Here is a 20,915-nt window from a genome sequence, read left to right on the forward strand (position 1 = left end):
TCCAGTTCCTTTATTGTATCCAAATTGGCAGGGAGGTAATGGCGGAGCAACAAGACCTTCTCCGCAAAAAAGCTCGCAAATGCCTCACAGCTGTGTGTCAAATTGTTATTTAAATTTGGCTGTCCCTCAAGGGACGTTAAAGACCTGATTATACTAAATTGCGCCGGGCGAGAGCTAGCAGATGCAATGGAGGCCGAGAAGTAAGACTTCTTAGCAGCCTTCACCGCCATCTCGTAGGTTTTCATAAAAGCCCTATAAGATGTTCTTGAGGCTCCGTCACCGGCACCCCGCCATACTCGCTCTAGCCGTCTGAAGTCCCGCTTCATTTTCCAGAGATCCTTGGTAAACCAGGGAGCCCAGTTTCTGCGGGGCCGCAGAGGGCGCTTCGGTGCGATCTCATCAATGGCTGCCAGGAGCTGGATATTCCAGCCCTCAACAAGCTCAGTCAATGAGTCGCCAGGGGGAGCAAGGTCCCGCAAGGCTTGGCGGAATCTATCAGGGTCCATCAGCCTCTGCGGGCGAGCCCAAATCGGCTCGGCACCTAAGTAGGGTGGGGGTGGAAAGTCAATCCTGGCTTTCAGACCGTAGTGATCAGACCATGGCACCTTCATTGAAGGAGACATGATCACATCTATACCTACGCCAAAGATCAAATCCAGCGTGTGGCCTGCTTGATGTGTGGGGCCCGAAACAAACTGGGAGAGCCCTAGTGTCGCCATGGAAGACACCAGACACTGCAAAAAAACAAACTGTTTGTGAGCCAACAATAAAACTTGGTTTCAGATGATCAAACTAAACATGGTTTAAAAAGCCATAGTTCAATACACAGTAAGCTCAGCATTATGTGTAAATCAGGCCTTTGTGCGTCTAAAGTGAGTGAGAAGGCAGTGGCTTGAAAGTGAAGGTAAGGGTGACTGCCCAGAACTGAGGAAAGTGCATACCTAAGCACAAGGCATGTGTGCACCGTTAAAAAGACTGCAGTAAAGCAAGCGTGTCTGAGGCCTGGATGTCATGGGAAATATGGAGCCCCAGCATGACCTGAAAAATCATTCAGATGAGGCAGAATTTCAGAAGCTGGTTTGTATGTCAGCTAAATCAAAGGCCACACATTTCCAAATATAACATGCCCATTTTAAAATGAAAGCTTCATGTTCTGAGACGCAGATTCCAGGCTCTCCCTTTCTCCATCACCTTCATGTCTTCTAAACTGCAGGGTAGCGAGGATCCGTACAACAGAATCAACTTCTGTTAAAGACTTAGCTAAAGTAGCTGCACCACATGAAAAACAGAGAGGGCCTGTTTTCATGGCAAAATATTATTTTAATGTAGAACATTTCAGATTAATAAATAAATAATTCTGCAAGTTAAAAAATATCATTTATATTCAAAACAAGTCTGTAAACGTCATAAAACACATTACAACTTACTTTTCTCTCTTCGATATTCAAACTCTTGATTTCACTTCTGAAATTATAACTAGTTACTGCAAAGCTGCAGACACTTCATTCCATATACTTGTTATCTGGAGAGCACTTGAGTAGATGAGCCAAAATACACAAACAAACACACACCCACACCAAGGTGTTTCCACACTCCGACCTAGCAAGGCTATAACTCAAGTGGTGGCATTCTGTGCCATGCCAACATGGATAGCCAGATCAAAGCGTTTAGCATAGAACAGAAGGGAAGGGTGTGTAAAACAAACATCTTATTGGAGTAGTGCTATGAGATGCTGTTTTGTTTGTGCACTTGGACAAAAAGTCTTCCCTTACTTGTCCCTTTTATCTAGTAACTCTGGTATTGATCTCCCTCTCCCTTTAATGTGTCAGAGCACTCAGGTGTTCAGCGACTCTTTTGAAGATGTGGATTAAACAAGGCTATTGATTTGGTGAGCAAGGCGAGGGACAACACACAGTTCATAGGAGTCACCACTGGCTTGCCATTTCACTAAGTATAGTTTACCCAGCTCTTTCAGTTTGCAGGAAGTATCATCCAGAACATAAATGTGCTCTTCCTCTCTGGCAAAGCATGTCAATGCAACAAGAATGGCCTGGCAGTTCAATACTGAATCCTTGATGAGATTAGGGACAGTGTCTGCTGGTTTTATCAGCAACATTCCCTCTTTTTATATACAAACACCACATGACTCTCATTTAATTAAACAGGCATTTGTTGTTTTTTAAGCTGCCTCATTTATTTAAAGTTTGCTGTTCTGCTGAAACTGAGTTACTAAGGATAGAACCTGCTCTGAGGCTTTAATCTGTTTAGTTCCAAGATATGCAGCACTGTTACTCATAGTGTCCTCCAAAAAATAGCGATAGTTGACCATCATTCCGCAAGAGGCAGTGATGCCACGGGGGCTTGTGTCGGCCATCCAGTTCAAACGCCATAACACTGCACCGTTCTGAAGATGGAAGTTTGCCACAGGGTTAAGGGCATAGCCACGGTGCTTCTCTCCATAAAGATACCAGGCACACAGTCTCATAAGCGGCTGCTGTAAAGCTCGAACCAGTCTTTCCGACCTCACCCATTCGTTGTTTGCTAAGAGGCGCTTTAGAATTTCAACAGCAGGATCTCCTGTGATCTCAGATATTTCTTGATATTCAGGATCTGTGAAAGGATCACATCTGCCTGTCTCCTTGGACTGTGAAGAAAGAAGGCCCAGGAACCATTTGGTGAATCCCGGAATGGGAGACAGAGTAGAGAAGGCTTTGATCTGAGGAAATTCCACCTGCAGTATTTCAGTTTATAAAGAAAAGCAATCTATTATTATTATTATTATTATTATTATTATTATTATTATTATCTCAGTAGGATAATAGCAAGAACACATACTATGTTTTCCCAGAAACTGGCCAAATCAACTCTTAGAATCAGCAAAGGAAACAGACCAGATCACCTTCATAAATGAGCAGAATGGGACCTTAAGTCAAGAGCATGCTGGTTATGTGAGTTTAATATCCTTTTAGAACCATTTCAGAGCACAGTTGGAAAACATACCTACTGAGGTGGGAAAACATTTAAGATACAAATCCCTCATCTCTCATTTCTGTCTAATGAAATAAATATCCTCTGCCCAACATATCAAGTTCTCAAGATCCCAAGACTGAGGTAGTAAATTAAGCTCCCAGCAGGGTAGTTTCCATACTGTAAAGGCTTGATCAGCCATTCTCTAACAACTATTAGATGCCACTCCAAGTATGTGAGATAAGCAACCCCTTCTCTTGAAAAACTCAGATGATGCCAAACTGCTTGGTGAACAAAAATATTTATCTTATCCATAGTTTAAATCTGTTTAGCAACAGGACAGCAACAACAGTACACCCCCAAACACACCATCCTCTGCAGAGAAAGAATGTCTCCATTCATCAGACTAAGATTAACTGTGGGGAATTCAGAGTAGCAGTCACCCTGGAAAGGAATCTTCAATTTGAGGGAACTGCAGCAATATGCCTCCCTCTCCTCTGTCTATCTCACACAAAATAAGAGTTAAATAAACAAACTCTGAGTTTAACATATACCAAGTGACTGGTAGTTAGAGGTAGGAGTTAAGAGACTTGAAGCCATCTTTTAGAATAAAGAGTCTGGACAAGGAAGTAAGGCATTCTTATTTCCATAACAACAAAGCTTATAGCTAAAAATTCAGGTGCCCCTAACCTGAACAGAGTATTTATTTGAATAGCATAGTCCACATGGGTGAAATGGGAAAGCTCTGGATCAACTGTACAATTCTATGATTCTATTATTGTAAGAGCACTGTTGGGTCAGACCAGTTCAGCATTTTGCCTCCACAGTGGCTATAGGAAGCCCACAAGCAGGATGTAAATGCAACAGCACTCTCCTATATGTAGAACTTGATGTATTTTTTAATAGCATTTCTTTTGTTTACAAACAAAAAAAGAGTAAACCTCAGCATAATTTATTAAGGCAGAGTCTATTTGGAATGGGGGGAGGGATAAGAAAAGCAATCATGTGCTTCTTTTATTTTAAGAAATAAGAAGACAAATTGGCAAAACGACCCAGTTTTTGTAGTATCTCATATCTGATGAATGGCTGAGTTTAGAAGCTTATCTTATGTGGCCAGTTTCTGAAGAAAATAATAAATAGATGCAGTAAAGCATGGCCATTTATGCTGCTGCTAAATTGATGTGCTACTTTCCAGGGTTGCTAGTAGAGATCCGTTAATGTTTATTTCCTTGTCAGAAACCCACACTCCATTAAGAAGTAGATGCTGGGTTATTTTGTTGCTGCTTCTGTAGAAGGTTGCAGATTCCTTTCTATTATCAGTGACTCGTCTAAAACAACACTGAACTGCATTAGCTAAGGCAAGGGGGAAAAGAAAGCAATGCCACCATCTTTATCCTGACTATAACAGATTAAAGTAGTCTTTGCCAACAGCCTCACCAGACAGAATAACTCCTCCTTAAAATAAGCTTGGTTTGTTGGTCCTATCTTGCACATTGCAAAGATTTAACACATATAGTCTTATGACACGCTTACAGCCTAAAATTTATTGCAGCATAAGCTTTTATCCGATAGAACCCACTTTATCAGATGCATTGCAAAGTTTTAAAGCTAATTCCTACTGATACCTGGGAAAGGAAACAGAAATCAAAATCTGTGGCCTGCTGTCACACAAAAAAATATTTACTAGAATGACTGCACGCTCCCAATCCTGGGCACTGTTTGTGATCTAGTAGCATGACATGTTAATAGGTGATGTTTGCAGCTACCTTTATGAAGAGTGGCAGTTGAGATGCAGTTTCTGAGGCTACAGTGGCATTTACAGACAGAAATGTCACACTGGGTTAAAGTGAAGGCAAACATGGATAAAGGACTGAATAATTTTTACTGGAGAATGGCCTAGTTTTTTAAAAAGTGCAGCATCTTAGGTAACCCTGTTCCTTTTGCAACTTAAGATAGATGCCCATTGTGGTTAACCTGGGGCACATCAAAGGCTGCAGGAAAATGATTAAATATTTCATATTGATCATATATCTAGAGACTGTTTGTGTGCTGCAAATTAACCACAAGAAGCTGTGTGCAAAGGAACAAGTTTCCTTTTTCTGTACTTACTTTCCTCAAGCTTTCTACAAAAGAACTTGACTAGCGAGTTTTCTTTTTTCTAACATTACATTTTCAAAAAACTTAGGCTGTGGTTTTGTGTAAAGTGTTAAACTTTCAAGTTACATTGATTATTTTCTGCTATCTAAGAAAGCTTGGTGTGGGTTTCCTGCCATGTACCCACATATGCAGATATCAAATAAAGGGATGAGCTGCCTTAAGAAACAAGAGTAACTGAAGAAGGTCAAAAGTCCCCATTCCTTGGTAAGACACTTGTCCCTTGCTTAGCTCTTACTGAGCTAAAGTAATATCTCTCTATTTGCTGATGCTAAGAGAGCTCTACACAGTTTTACACTACTTTGTCAGAGTCCCTGCCCAAATACAAAAATTAATTTAGAAAAGAGTTTTGCTCTGATTTGTTTTACACACAATTCTATTTGCACTCATGTCCTTTTAGTGACAGAACTGCCCCAGCTATTCTTGTTTCTCCTCTTAAACTAACCCACAGTTACTGAAGTTCACAAACATCTCAGGGTTCAAATGGTTAAAATTTCCACCACTCCAGTTCAAACTTCAAAGTATGTCACTTCACATTCCGACACAGCCATGATGGCAATAATTTAACATGCTCTTTTTCTTGGGAAATTAAAAGTTACAGAAGCTTGAAATTAAGTGATTTGGAATTAATCAAATAGATGAGAGAAAACAAAGCAAATAATGATATATCTTATTTTCCCTGCATTGTTTATTCCCCAAAGGATATTTCACATCCAGCCATGAGAAATGTATTACAACACATTAGTATCTATGGGAATGAACCCCAGCAAATGGAGCAGTACCAAGTAATTTAGTTTGGTATTTAAATGAGTAGGCTGCACTCTTAAGACAAATTCCGAAGCATCTGCCTTAAACTAAGTTTAAAGCATACAGTGCTCACACAAAAAACCTGTGGACTTTAACCCAAGTGAACAATCCCAAACCCACTAGGAGTGGTCATTTCCAGAAACCTAAGTTAACAGATGAGGTGGAAGTATTATAGTAAGATTTTCACATTCATTAGATATGACATAAATGATTCTTTGTGACAGGACACCTTGGTAGCAAGTTAACAAATGTTACTTTATCATAATAAAAATGTTTTACAGGAGATGATCTTCACAATCCTACCATGTTGGGGCTCTTTCAGAATGCCTCATTTCACACACTTGATGAAGGGAAAGTCACACTCTGGCTCTTCCAATATGTGAATTTGACCTAAGCAGTTTCTGAACACAGGAATCTCATTATCAGGAAGTCTGGAAAAGTAGGGTGAACACTACACACTGCTAATTTGGGGCATACTTTTAAGTTTCCTTGCGAATTTCCAACAGGGTTCTTTGAGGAGGTGGGCATGGTTTACTCCCAAACAGCCTGGTGGGCCAAACTCTTAAGGTCCAGTGGCTTGTGGTCCCTGGCTTGCATTCCAGAGAGGTCGAGCACATGATTTGCATGCAAGGTTCAATCCCTGGTATTTTTAGGTGAGGCTGCAAAGGATTTCTTCCTGGAACCTTAGAACATTGCTGCTATTCTATGCAGATAATACTGAGCGAGGTGGAGCAATGATTTGACTCTGCATAAGGAAGTTTCCTGTGTTCCTATACACTGCATTTCAAGTACAAGTGCACCAGAAGAAATGAAGGTAGTCACACCTCATGTTACATTTGCTTCATGTTACGTTCTTTCAGGTTACATCCCGCAGCAACCCGCAAGTACCGGAAAGGGTTACTTTTGGGTTTCACCGCTCGCGCATGCACACAAGCGCCAAATCGCGCATCTGTGCAGATATGGTCTTCAGGTGGCGCTCTTTTCATGTTGCGAAAGGGCCTCCAGAACGGATCCCGTTCGCAACCAGAGGTACCACTGTAAATACAAATTAGATTCTAATGCTATTAACAAATGGCAATTTTTCACACATACCTGCAGTTCCTTAACAACTCGCTTGATGAGGTATGTCCCCAGCTCCACACCCTGCAGGCCCTGCTGAGTCAAACTGATTGAATAGAAAATTGCAGTCGTGATTTTGCTCAGATCCTCGACTTCTAAGGGGGGAATCTCCTTCACTATGGCCTAGAGAAAAATTAACCATAAGTAACATTAGTAACTGCAATCACCATCAAAATTCAACAATTTCACATTCTATAACCCATTGAATCCTACATAAGCCAAAATCCTGTGACCCAGAAGACTTGCTTTGCATACTCAGCTGTCATGTTGAGAGTTTAACAAGCAGCTCATGGTGCAGGATTAGGGCTTGATAATAGGAAAACACAAGATGTCAGTGCTCAACTGGGCATGTGCAAGCCCTTCTGTTTGCCTAAAGAAAGTCTCAGGACAGTGGCCAAAGTTTGCTTAAGTCTCCTATTTTCATCAACAGAGTGTAATATTGCTGTGAAGAATGAGCAGTAGCCTAATGCCTAACTCTTTACAGGGCTAAAATGACAACTATTTAATTCTCTGCTACACTGGCTGAATTTGAACATCACACCAAACCACTCCTTGCACTAACCATAGTTCAGAGCTGCTTGTTTGTTTGTGTTTTGCTACTACTCAGCCCTCTCAACCTTGTGTTCAAGCGGCTTCCAGAAGGCAGAGCAACAGCCTCAACTATGGTTTGTCAATTCAGACTTCATACACTGTTCTGAAACCCAACAGGACAAAGAGAAGTATATAAAATGCTTTAACAAATAAACCTTAATTCAAATCAGTTTGCAAATCTACATTAAGCTTGCTTTTGTAATTCTGGTTCAGATGATCTGGACACCACATGTAACTATGAATCTTCCTTAATTCTAGTTATTATCTCTATGGACAGTTCCAATAAATTTCACAAGAAAATCTTACTTCTAAAGATAACATGCATAAAAGCACTTGCTGCTCTGTTTGACGACTTTCAAAAATATTAGTAAACAAAGGAATAAGAGACATCTAAGAAACAGTATTAAGACAGGCTAATCACTTCCTTAGTCATCAATAGAGAGCAACAACTCACTCTAGGCGACTAAGCATGGAAGCTGCATGAACAATTATTATTAATTATATATTTTTCTTCTTCTTGACCACAAATGATTAACAGAGGTTAATATAGACAAATGAGCTACTTAACATGCTCACAAAAGCATGTTGAAATGTTATATTAAGACATTTGTTTCAATCACAAGTTTTCACTTAGATTATGTTTAGGTACTTTATTTCCAAGGATCTGCTTGGAAGTGTTCCATAGCCACATGCTCAAGGCCTGATGATTAATGTGCAACAAAATTTTTCACAAATTAAGTTGAGCAACTATACCTGGATGCTGCTAGATATCTCGTCTGTAAGTGCAACATGCAGAACAACCAACGGCTCGCCAGGTATTGCACAGTGGGCAAAGTAATAGCACCTTCTGTAAGATCCAACACGGCGTTTCATGTCCATCCAATTTCTAACAGGATGTACAGCTTCACTACTGGGGGAAAAATAACAATTACATTTTAACACAGAGAGATGACACTCACAAAGGTCTGCTCTCTCCCCTAGATTTATTTTGTCACGCAACCTTGAATCTGCATGTGTACATGACTTCCTGAACTTTTAAAAAAGAAGACACCAGCAATTCTTGGCACTTACTCACTAATCTTTTGAAGAATCTCACAAGGCGACTGCCATGTAACTCGCTCTAAATTTAGGAACCCTGTGGAAAACCATTCTGACAGCATGTTCTTTAACACTCCATTCATTTCCTAAAAATAAGAGGGGGGAAACCATTTCATCAATTCAGCAGTAGAAGCAACACAGCAACATTGTTTCATGACAACCAAGAGGATTGCTTACAGCACTAAACTATTGGCATCTATTCAAAATGAAACCCCCACTGAGTTCAATGAGATTTGCTCCCAGGTAAATGCCTACAGGACTAGAGTCTTAGTCTTCCATTATATTCAATATAAATTATAATGACTAGTCTTCACTCAAATAAGTATTATTTCATTATTATGTTGAAGCATTTCTATGCAGAAAAGAGATCAGTAAAGTCACACGTCAATATTTTTAAAATCCAACAACAGTAACCAACAGATTTTTAAAGTAACATATTAAAGGGGGCCAAAGCTCAAGATTTAAGAACAGAGAGGTCTTTGCCTGGTGCCTGAAATTGTTGGTGCCATGCAAGCTTTGCTGGAAGCTGGGGGAGGGGGGTTTCCATAAATTGAATGTTATAATTGAGCAGGTCCTTTCTCTGGTCACTACCCACCTCACCTCAGATGACAGGAACACTGCTTGCATGTTTTGGCAATCACTTTTTTCCAACTGAATTAAATTGAATGGTCTTTCACAGCCTACTCTATATATACTTCCTGGAGAATTCTGGCAGAAGGACATGATAGAAGAAATATAATTAAAAGTGATGCATTCACCAGCTTATGTGTTAACTTTAGATAACAGCCTTTCCAAAAACAGAAAAAGGAGGCAAGGAAATTTTTTTAAATTATTTATGTATGTATAAATAAAGCAAGAACCTATGTTTGATCCCTGCAGTAGTATTTCTCAAGTGCAGCTTAGGTAACCTGTCTGCTAGCCCATCCTAGCCAATGGCCGATTATGAGCTCTGCTGTACTGTTTAAGGCCAATGCATGGAGGATCAGGCAAAACTATGCCTCCTACTGCCACACATTTGTGGACTAGGAGGTTGTTGGAAAGGAGATGAAGATACCCTGCAGCTGTGGCCCGTTCACACTGATGAAATCATGTCAAACCGTGAGGGACCTTGGCAGACATCCTTGCAAGTCCTCTGGCATAGTAAGATGTTTTTCAACTGGTGTGCAGAATGTAAACTGAATAAAACATTTAAAAACCCATACAAAAGTGTATGGGCACCCACCAATGAACAGTGTAGTAAGTGACAGCTGCCACAAGTTATCACCCCTTGCAATGTCAGTTGGAGCATCATTGCTCCAAAGGGACATCAGCTGCTGAGGGTTTAGCATCAAGGCAACTCAACCTCTTGGGAAGCATAGTAAAAAAAGCTCTCCTGCCTGTCTTGGTACTTGAATTTGCTGCAATTTATGGCTAGACTCAGAATGACCTTGGGAGCATTTTCTAGTGCAGTCAGTTACTGGCTTTCCAAAGAATCCCCTAGAGTTTCATTCCCAACACTGCATTGTTGTATGAAGTATATGCTTAAAAACAAGTTTACTGGGGATGGGGTGGGGGGACAGACTAAGTAATTTTAAAATAAACACAAAATAGTAGAGACTGACCTGAGGCTTGTAATGAATAGAGAACAGCTAACAATCCTTCTTGAAATATTTTACAGCTAGCAATTCCTTCTTTTTTGAATGGTAATATGGCTATAATACAGAGCAAATGTTTAACATTCTCTGAAACCATGTATGAGGGTGTATTTGTTAAGTGTCTGCAAATTGTTGAAGGGGGTAATCCATAAAATACTGTTTAGATTACTCTGCCACAGACCTCAGTTTAAGCAAATAAATATAGTGGGGCATTTTACAGAAAATAACAATTCAACCAGCTGAAGACATTAGGGTGATGAGGTAGTTTGCCGCTACAAAATACTCAGGACATCCTCACCTACCTGATGATTTATTGAAAAATGCACAGCACAGTTTCATGAACTGAGATCTCAGAACAATCTCAGCAAAGCACAGACATCTGCCATAATGCTCTTACAAGAATAAAAAATGAAGTACTTAAAGGAATACATCAGAGAGTTTTCACTTGACCAAGGTAATTACTTCCAAAACCCCAAAATGAAAGCTTTTCTATCAAAAACAACAGATTATCCTTTTATACACTATATTCGCTACTGGATTAGTATACGAGCTCTGAGTAGTATACACCATAGACATACTTCATTCTACAGTAATCCATCAATGGCATTAAGTTAAATTAATTACTGTCTCCCGAAAGACACCAGAGCAGCAAAAGTCAATCTTATATCCTAGCTCTAAACGCTTCATTCACAGATACACACATTTTGTTTAAACTTAAATTAACTACTCTGTTCCACATTAAGACAGATACAGTGATACCTCGGTTTAAGAAGTTAATTCGTTCTGGAGGTCCGTTCTTAACCTGAAACTGTTCTTAACCTGAGGTACCACTTTAGCTAATGGGGCCTCCCGCTGCAGCCGTGCCTTCGCCATGCGATTTCTGTTCTCATCCTGAAGCAAAGTTCTTAGCCCGAGGTGCTACTTCCGGGTTAGCGGAGTCTGTAACCTGAAGTGTTCGTAACCCGAGGTACCACTGTACTTCCTTTAATTATGTCTGTTAACTCTCTCTTTTCAGAATTGGCAATATCAAGTTTGGTGCTTTCCTTTCTGTATGCAAATTATGTTCTGAGTGTCATAAATATCACATAAATTTAACATCACAGTCCCAATGATGGTGCCCTCAGAATCCTATCAGAGCCTCCACCAAGCTTTTTAATTACATCCAGGCCAAATTACAAATTATAATGGCAACAGTCAAATTTCTGCTTCATTTCCCTCCCCCTCCCCCAAATTGTTTGCTTTGCCCTCCTACCATTCTGATTGGCCAGAAGACTTGAAAAAGAGGAGAGATAATAGTTATATCTGTTGGGGGTAGTCAGTTAGAACTGTTCTTTCTCCTAATTGGCTGCCATCAGCAAAGAAAACAGTTCCAATCGGAAGCTACCAGAAACAGGACACATTGATGCCAAAGAGAAGAAGTACAATGTAGCAGCTGTGCTTCAGTGCAAGGCAGATAGCTAAAGGGGGAAAGGAAGAGCATCTAGGAGCAAGAGAGTCCATGTATGCATAGCTGACTGTGGAGAAAGAAACAGATGAGAAAGGATAAGTTGGTTGGCAAAGGGAGAATTTGCTTTTTGTAAAACAGCTGTTTTGTCTGGGAAAGGGAGAGAAAGAAATGCATTCTGTAAGATGGGTGTATTGCATGGGAGAGAGAAGCCACATCAGTCACTTTGTGAGAGAGCCCACTATGCTCTCTCATAATTCCAAATGTGCCCACAAGCTCAAAAGGCCTGTGGATTCCTATTCTAATCCAACAGAAGTGTTCTCTTTGCCTTGCAATGGAAAAGTCAAGGCAACAACCCCCAAAATATTCCACAGAAAGAAGAAAAGCTTCAGCAGCATGTCTGCTGTAGACAAAACAAACTCATGATGATCAGGAAGAACCTGTTACAGTTCTGAGTCTACTAACTCCAAATCAGTAAGAGCAATTGAAAACCTAATGCCTCCAGAATTAACATTCTTGTCCTTCGCAAGAAGTCTAGCTCAGATGGCAAGACGTGAATCCAGATAGAATTTCTACAGCAACACCTATGAGGCAGAAAATTATTTTTCTTTCCAAAAACTTAAGAAACATATTTAATGAGTATGGTCAATGTATTTCTTATATAAGCTCATTATTGGGGAATAAAGTCTGAAATATTTTTTGCTTTATGCTGCTTCTACTTCCTAATACACAATTTAATATTTTCCGGGTAACCTAATCCTGGACCAACGCAAGTGATTCTTGCGCAGTCATATGCAGACAGCCTTCTGCATATGAGGATCATGTTTTTAATGTGCGACAATATAATATCATTTGCCAACTCCTAAAACCAAGCACAAGGAAGCTTCATTAGAACAAAAGGGTAGCCCTCCTTCCCAATTTAGGTTGGGGATGATGGGGTAATGGAGAAACAATCAGTTGTGAACCATTGACTTAATGCATAAAAATTAAAGCAGTTCTAACTTCCATTAAGAAAAACTCAGAATATTGTAATGCAGGTTGTGATTAATTTGAGTTACTTGGAGTTAACTACCTTTTCTCTAAATTAACGTTTGAAGACCACTAGTGAAGTTGCAGTTGTGGATCTGGATGTTCCTGTAGTAAAGGGAGATAATAGCAGCAGAACTGAGAGTACATGCAAACTTTTATATTTGGTACAGGGCTGCTTGCTTCTGTTATATTTCTGTATTTTGGATCTACTAGTGGCAATATGGTCTCCATATGTTTTGTGCTGCTTTAAAATGTTGATTTTTATTGTAGTTTCTGTGTTTGTTTCTGATGTTTTTATTATGTAAACCACTCTGCGATTTCTTTGAAATATCGAGCAGTATATAAATCACCTAAATAAATAAAAATTGTCCGCTTCTATAATGGATATGTAATAGCACACAAGGGTTGCCATGATGCATGTAAACCTAAATGAGCAATTTATAAAATCAGAATTTCAAGCTGTTAGCTCCTTGCAAAGGACACTTTGAAAGTTATTGTCCTCACTGAAATATATATAACAGCAAAATCTCCTCTTGACTGTTTGCCTTATTTAAATATTGAGCTAGAATTTCTACAATCCCTGTTTCACTTGCAAAGGTCTGACTGCTTAGTCAGATACTGGTGTCAAGACCATTTTTAGAAACAATATTATTGCGCTGTCCACATGGTTTACTATTGTTTTGACTACAGAGATGTGTAAAACTTTATAGGCGATGAGACTTAAAGAGGAGCTCTGGGGCACATCATGCCTTGAAAGAAAAGCAAAATCTCCTTGGCGCTTAAAAATAGATGGTCTTCCATGCTACCAAAGGACATTTTTTATACTCTCAGGGAAATTCTTTTTTCCATAAAATGTACAGTTGAACTTTTGCTGGTAGATATGCCTGAATAGAAGCGCTGTACCTAGGTCACAAGAATCTATCATCTTCCACAAATTCAGCAGGAAGACATTTACTGTTTCTTAGCAACTAGTCACTAAGGAGTAGAGTCATTTTCTCTGGGCCATTGCTCTTGATCCTGGTGACTGTTTAACCTTAGAATACTATCCTTGAATACAAATCTATCCATATTTTGAGGGATGTGCATTCTCTCTTGATATAAACTCCACTATTCATTGTTCACATAATGCAACATTCAACATTTCTACTTATATGCTCCGAGCTATAGGAACAGGCTACAGTTCTACTGCTGCCGAGGACAATTTGTTCATCATGAGTAGTAGGGCTCCAATGACCTCAGCCTCGGTCACACTAGCAAGACCAGCAAGATGAGGTCTACAAATCATGTCTAAAAACATATAATTCAGTCATATTCCAACAGCACTTGTATCTTGATGACCAAACAATCTTATTTATGACTGCAATATACTCAGTCATGCATTGGATAGAAGTAGTGCCATTAAGGGAGAGAATAAATAAATTCTGTGAACGTGTGGAAACTATTGCTGGTGATGGCCTCATCCTACAAGATGCTGTAGCAGCTCCTGGGATTATGTATGAAAATTCCAGAACTCACAATAGGCCACGTCAGCAGTCACTGACTCTACTACACTAGTATTTTTTGCCCTGTCCTGGCTGCAGCATACTAATGCAGCACAAGAGGACTCACTTGATCAGTGCTTGGGCATGTAAGAAGCTCAACAAGATATGTTAAAACGCCATTTGATGGCTCAAAAGCAGGATCTTCAACAAGGATTAACTGTTCTCCTGACACATGTGGCAGAACTGCTACTCTACAGGAAGCTATTTAGACTGAAGTTACTAAAGCAGGTTTATAGGATAAGGCTTCTGGAGCTTCCAATTTGTAGTGCTGAATTAACCAGATATAAAACCCCATATAACTAGAGCACAGTGTGTCATTTTAAAATGACGTTTTGGGAACATTCTGTTTGCACCTGCTAAACTGTATCTATGTGGATGGGGGAAAATATTTAACCGCTGATGCTTCCATCTTTTAGTAAGGCTACTAGTTAGCTGAGAGGCGCTGCAGCCAAAAAATATAGGTCCAGGAAAAGGGTACCAATTTCTGGGCAGAAGCAGCAAGCTTCTAGAAAGCAGCAGAATCTGTACAATAATGAAACTAAACAGTAGTGTTATTCAATGTCTCTGTCCAGGGGGCTGGGGATCAGCATTCGCTGCCAGCCTACCACTGCCAAAGGACACTGCTGGAACAAACCAATGAAGAAGGATGAAGGACTTGCGTTCTGACCATTATTCCTACACTCTGAACTAGATATGTAATACTTGTAATTATAAACAGCTTGTTTCTTACAAGTATGAGCTGTACAATATGCAACAGAATCTTAAAAAATATAGACACTGGTCCAGGTGTATGAAGTGGCATGTATAAAAAGTATTATGAAAACATTTTTTCTCAACAGACTCTCTGGTCAAACTTCTTAAAATCTAGAGTATATGTCATGTATCTTGCCTAACATCAAGATGAGTGAAGAAATAGTTGGATTGCACCTCTTGCGTTTCATTCAGCATTCGTTGCCAAGGCCAAGCATATTATTAGCACATCATGTGCTGATCTGAAGCAGCTGAAAACAGAACCCTGGCACTGACACACAAACTTTGCCCTAGTAAGCGTGTTTGCCAGTGCTGTATATGAGTATCAGACATTGTACACACATAACTGTGTGACCATTCCACACACCCTCTCCCACGTATTGCATGAATGAACCTGCCCCCATTTACCCCATCTCACCCTGGTCTAACATCCCATACATATAAGGAACAAATATGTGTCAAATTTTCACCCTCCTGAATTTTTAAAAAACTTTCCCCTATATTTGGGAAGGGAACTTCTGTAGCAGGGAGCCTGATGTACTCATGTAGTCTCCCCACAAGGTTTAGAACCCTGATCTTCGGTGCAGGAGTAGGCATTGAGGTAGGACTGAAGAGTTTGAGAAGTGTGAAATAGAACATAGTTTATATTTTGTGGTAGGATAAGTTGTAGTAATAGTCCTCTTCAGGTGCTGAAACCTTATGGGATGAAGGGGACAGTGGGGATGAGCCTTTTGACCCTGATGCTGGCTTCATCAACTTTAACATTTTGGGAAGGGAACTTCTGTCACGGGGAGCCTTCTCTTCACTACCAGCATTTATCTGCATCTATAGAATGCCCCATCAGATCTAGTTAAAAGCAACAACACCCAAGCAGAATAAAATGCAATCACATCATGGATTCTAAACTTCACTCAAATGGAGAGCAAAGACTCCCAGGGCAATGAAGTAAAGAGTGGGTCAGATCAAACTGGTAGGCTTCATGACATTTCCAAAGCTTGTCAGGCTGTTCACTCTTCCTGCAGGCCTCACTTCCATACTTTTAACAGCAGCCTGCCACAAAAGCAAACCAGGCGATGTTCTTGGCATGAAGTTCCAGGAAGGTCATCACCTGCTTAATTTCAGTGTATCAGATTGCAGCAGCACAGAAATAGAGCTATAAAAAACTGGGGAATGTGCAATCTAGAAAGATATGCAGATTTGGACTACACTGAGTCTTCAGTCAGAGGAAAAACTGACTGGAGATGTAAGCTGTCAAGAACGCCTCCCTTTGCACCATTGATTTCTTCACCTCCTACCTCAAAGTTATGCTGTTCAACTGAATACTGTTTTTACCTCTACAGCACTAAAATTTGGGGTTGCCCAAAAAGACTGACTTAAAGTAGCACAGATGAGACAGAGTCCTTCACACAATTTATCTTTAACTTATGGCTTTGACACAAGATTATGTCGATGACTTCTGGTTGAGATGACTTTTAAAAATTAAGACAGCCTTATCAACCTCACAGGGCTGTTGTATACATTCGCCACCCCAATAGCTTAAAGTTCTTTGGCTTATAATAAACAAGTTTATGAAGCAATTTAAATAAAAATAAGACACATATTCAAAAATAATACAACCCCCAAAGTTAAAACACTGAAGAACTATGGGTGCAAGAATATAAAACAGTGATATATGCCATTTAAATAATAATAATTATGATAAACGTCAATGAATTTCTGCCTGCAAGGCTGTTTTTAAAGGAGAAGAGTTGGAGCTGCGGTGGATGTTTACCTTTCCCATTACCGTACATGCAAACAAACCTCACTTCAGACCACATATTACTGATATATGTGTGTTGCTGTTGTTTTAAATAAAAATAGCTTTAACTTTATCCGTTTAAAATTAATACTGGGAGGCGCCTTGGGTCTTGCACTGGGAGAAAGGCGGGATGTAAATAAAGCAGTTAATGAATACATTGTAAGCCGCTTACGAGATTTGTAACAGTAGGCGGTACGAAATATGGGCTGCAACCAACTAAGCCTTATTCAAGAGTAGACACACTGAAATTAATAGACACGGCGAAATTGCGTCCCTGAGTTTTCCACTGGTCTCTTCTGAGTTACACACACATATCTGAATGTAAGGAAAGAGAACCCCCCCCCCCGGGGCTCACCCTGACATGCGGCCCTTCGGCCTCCCTGGCAGCCAGGGCTTCGAGCAGGTCCCTGCGGAGCTCCACCAGGAAGCGGAGGCCGCCCTCCTGCCGGCCGAGGTGCTGGAAGAGGCCCCGGTAGCGCGGCGTGAGGTAGTGGCGGAGCCGATCCTCGGCCTGCAGGAGGGCGCCGGGTTCGTGCTCCCCTTTCTCCCCAGCCGCCTCCTGTTGTTGCTGCTGCTGCTGTTGCTGCTGCAGCAGCCGGGCCACTTTCCCGCTCACTTCGGCCACCCGGCCGTGCTCGACGCCGAAGTCGCGGGCCAGGCGGCTCAGCAGCTCGGCCCTCGGCCTGCCGCTCTCCAGGGCGCGGTAGTAGCGCATGAACTCCGCGCTGCGCTGCTCCAGGGCGGCCCCGGCTGGCGCCGCCACTTTCTCCCGGGTCTCGTAAGGCGGCAGCGGCGGGACCGCGCGGCTCAGAGCTTCTTCCATGGCCGTCGGGCCTGGGAAGGCTGCGGTTGCCATGGCGACGGCGCTAGGCCGCGGCCTGCCGGAAGAGCGGAGAACGAGGTGGCGGAACAGCTGGTGCTGCGCCGATGCCACGCATGGCCCCGCGCGGCGCATTATAAAGCCCAGCGAACCTTTTCCCTCGTTTGTCGGAATCCCAAATTCGGTATACACTCGGGCAAGTCAATGGGGCGGGAGGCCTTCCTCTTAGCACTCTCAGGGGGCGGAAGAAAAACAAAGAAGGGGATTGGACCACTGAGGTCGCCATGTCTTGTCGCGGCCAATAGCAACAGACTAGGGGCGGAGGAAACATGTAAGCCGTCCTGAGTGTGGCGGAACTTGCCTCAGCAAGGAGATCTCTGCCATGTTGAGAGTGGCAAAGGTGGGGCGGGGGGTGTGGAACCGCCTAATTCTATCCCTAGCCCTCAACTTCAAAAAGAATATAGATCTAGAAAATACAAGACAATATTCTGAAAGTACAAAAGAGGCTTTCCCAATTTAGTGCCTCCCTAGGAAATTTGGAAAGCAGCTCCTATATTCCGAAACTACAAAACAGACTTTCCCAATCAAGTGCCTTCCTAGGAAGCTGTTATATAAAAGAAAGATCAGCAACTCTGTTCAAGAAGACCCCGTGTGCAGCAACTGTGGAAATAAAGATGAAGTCCATTCCAAGAGGACATTAGGTAAGGAACTGAAAATGAAACTGCAAAGAGGATGTCATCACACAGACAACTGGATCTGGCTGTGGAGCAACATCACTAAGAATGAACAAACCTGATTCTGAGCGAGGGCAATGCTTCCTCAATAGGGTTGACCTGAACTAGCTTTGAAATTTATCAAAGACTTTTTCGTTTGCAGAAAAGGAGAGTTAGAAGTGTCGTGACAGAAGTTTGTAAAACTATGCATGGCATGGAGAAAGTGGCTAGAGAACATTTTTTCTCCCTTTCACTTAACACTAGGGCATCCAAATAAAACACTTCTTCATGCAGCATGTAAGTAAACTATGGAATTTGCTGCCATCAAGAGATTGTGATGGTCACCACCTTGTATGGCATTAAAATAATATTACCTTCATGGAAGATAAGGCTATCAGTGGCTACTAGCCATGATGGCTGTGCTAGAGCCTCCAAAGTCAGGTGCAGTAATGTTCCTGAATATCAGTTCCTAGAAAATGCAGGAAGCAAGAATTCTCAGGTCCTGCTTGCAGGTTTCCCACGGACAGGTCCGTGCAGAGGGGAGGGGACATCTGGGCACACTTGACCTTGGCCTCGGAAGGCTAAGCCAATTGGCTGCTTTTTCTTCTTCCTTTAGTTTATAACTTTGGCCACTGTGAGAACAAGCAATGGTGGTCTGGGATGTTCTTCTGGGGTCTTCCATCTGACAGACTTAGGCACTGTGTTCTCCTGATCTCCAGCAATCAGCTCAGGACCCTGAACTTGGCCTGCCTCTTTGAATTGGTGCTGGATTTATGGGCCATGACAGGTTTACAGCAAACACTTGAGGAGGGCTATTATCAGATGGTAATGGGCAGCTTACAGAAAGATATAAGCTCCTAGACACTTCCTGCCCTTAGGTTCACAATCTAAGAAGATAAGAGGCAAGGAATGAGAGGTAGGAGGGGAAAGCAATCTCAAGCACATGTTCTTAAATCAGTAGCCAATGTCAGTGGTGAGTCTGGCGGTCCTGCCCTTAAGAATATAAGAAGAGGCATGCTGGATCAGGACATTGGCCCATTGAGTTCAGCATCCCCACAGTGGCCAACGAGATGTCTATGGGAAACCCAAAGCAGGACCTGAACACAACAACTCAACCACCTGTGATTCCCAGCAATTGGCATTCACCGCCTCTGACTGTGGAGGTAGAACATAATGATCATGGCCCTAAATAAAGAACAGCCCATCCTCTGAAGCACTCATCCCCTGAGACCAAATCCAGAAGCAGAACTAGTGACACTGCCCAGCTTCTGCCACATAATTGTTCCCCAGATAGCTTCTGAGCACAGGAGCATTTCAGGCTGGTTTTTGTTCCAGGTCAGTTGGCAACTTTGCTGACAGCACTGTATTAGGAAACTTTGACACACCACAAAACTCACCGTCACCCTGGAAGCAGTCTGCCAAAAGTATACACGGGGCTAATTTTGTGACTTGAAAATGTGCTCAATGAAAGCAAGCATAGCTGGTCTGGATGCATGAAAGGGGCTGCACATTCCAGGGCTATTGCAGTTGCTAGTCAAGCATTTGAACCTGGGTCTACCCAGCTGCAGAATTACAATCTTGAAAGGTCTGAAGTGGATGGGTGGAAAGCTTGATGGCATTCAGTCTTTGATTGCTGGATGACATTTCCCTCTCTCTTTCCCCACTTCCCCTTCCAAAGGTTCTCCAACTTTCCAAAGGTTAAAGTTCTGTTTGCAGATTCTGGACCAAATTAATTTCCACTGGAACACAGGTCACAGGAGTCAGATTTCAGAATACTTCTGTAATTTGGCACAGTCATCTGCAATTTCCCTGCCTCTGAACATAACAGCAGAGCGGTTAAATTAACAGCTCGATACAATGCGGGTGAAGTTCTGCCTGAACGTTAGCCTTCTCAGAGGATAAATGACCTGGAGCCCCTTGGAAATCAAAGTCCTTTATTACAAAAGACCTGACAAGAAGTAATCGGTTTCAGGACGGAGGCTGTTACATTGTCTACCAATGACCTTAATTTCAACCTTTTGGGACCAATCTTTCCTTCCTCTTGACTCCTTGAAATTGAATGGCTATAACTAAATTAGGCCATTTGGAAGAGTTCTGTAAGGCACACAACGAAAGCATCCCAACACAGATGGGTTTGTTTGTTTGTTTGTTTGTTTTGTTTTGTTTTGTTTTGTTTTGTTTTGGAGAGCAATTTGATCAGATGCTGGCATTTGGGAGAAACTTACGGTTGTAGACCAGGAGTTCTTAAACCACTGAGATTAGGTCTGTTGGAGAAGGGACAGGTATAGGTGTAGTGTAAAAGCTGAGAGATTGAGCTATGAATAAGAACAAGAAGGGAGAGCCTTTTGAGGGCCACATCCTTTCATTGTCAACCTTTTGGGGACCACATGCCCATGTTGGGTGAAGCCAGATGCAAAAGTGGACAGAGCAATGGATGTGACTCATACCTT

The 20,915-nt window shown here is 41.6% G+C and overlaps 1 protein-coding gene across 1 annotated transcript; it reads right to left on the minus strand.

Annotated features, from left to right (window-relative positions):
- Positions 1 to 1,364: 1,364 nt before the first annotated feature.
- Positions 1,365 to 18,002, minus strand: MLYCD (malonyl-CoA decarboxylase). Its single transcript, XM_053400136.1, has 5 exons — positions 17,288 to 18,002; positions 8,710 to 8,822; positions 8,392 to 8,548; positions 7,021 to 7,170; positions 1,365 to 2,731 (listed from the first exon to the last, which is right to left on the minus strand). The coding sequence occupies exons 1-5, from the start codon at positions 17,885 to 17,887 to the stop codon at positions 2,198 to 2,200; spliced, it is 1,554 nt and encodes a 517-aa protein (XP_053256111.1). The 5' UTR covers positions 17,888 to 18,002; the 3' UTR covers positions 1,365 to 2,197.
- Positions 18,003 to 20,915: the final 2,913 nt, after the last annotated feature.

Source organism: Podarcis raffonei, chromosome 8, assembly GCF_027172205.1.
Source record: "Podarcis raffonei isolate rPodRaf1 chromosome 8, rPodRaf1.pri, whole genome shotgun sequence".
In the NCBI taxonomy this organism is placed as follows: Eukaryota; Metazoa; Chordata; class Lepidosauria; order Squamata; family Lacertidae; genus Podarcis; species Podarcis raffonei.

Bases quoted from the DNA above. Each gene is read 5' to 3' on its own strand.
- MLYCD (XM_053400136.1), bottom strand. From the start codon at position 17,887: ATGCGCCGCGCGGGGCCATGCGTGGCATCGGCGCAGCACCAGCTGTTC. The intron at 8,549-8,709 runs GTAAGTGCCAAG...TTTTTCCCCCAG, and splicing joins ATTCTTCAAAAGATTAGTGA to TAGTGAAGCTGTACATCCTG. The intron at 7,171-8,391 runs GTATAGTTGCTC...ATTTTTCTCTAG, and splicing joins AGATATCTAGCAGCATCCAG to GCCATAGTGAAGGAGATTCC.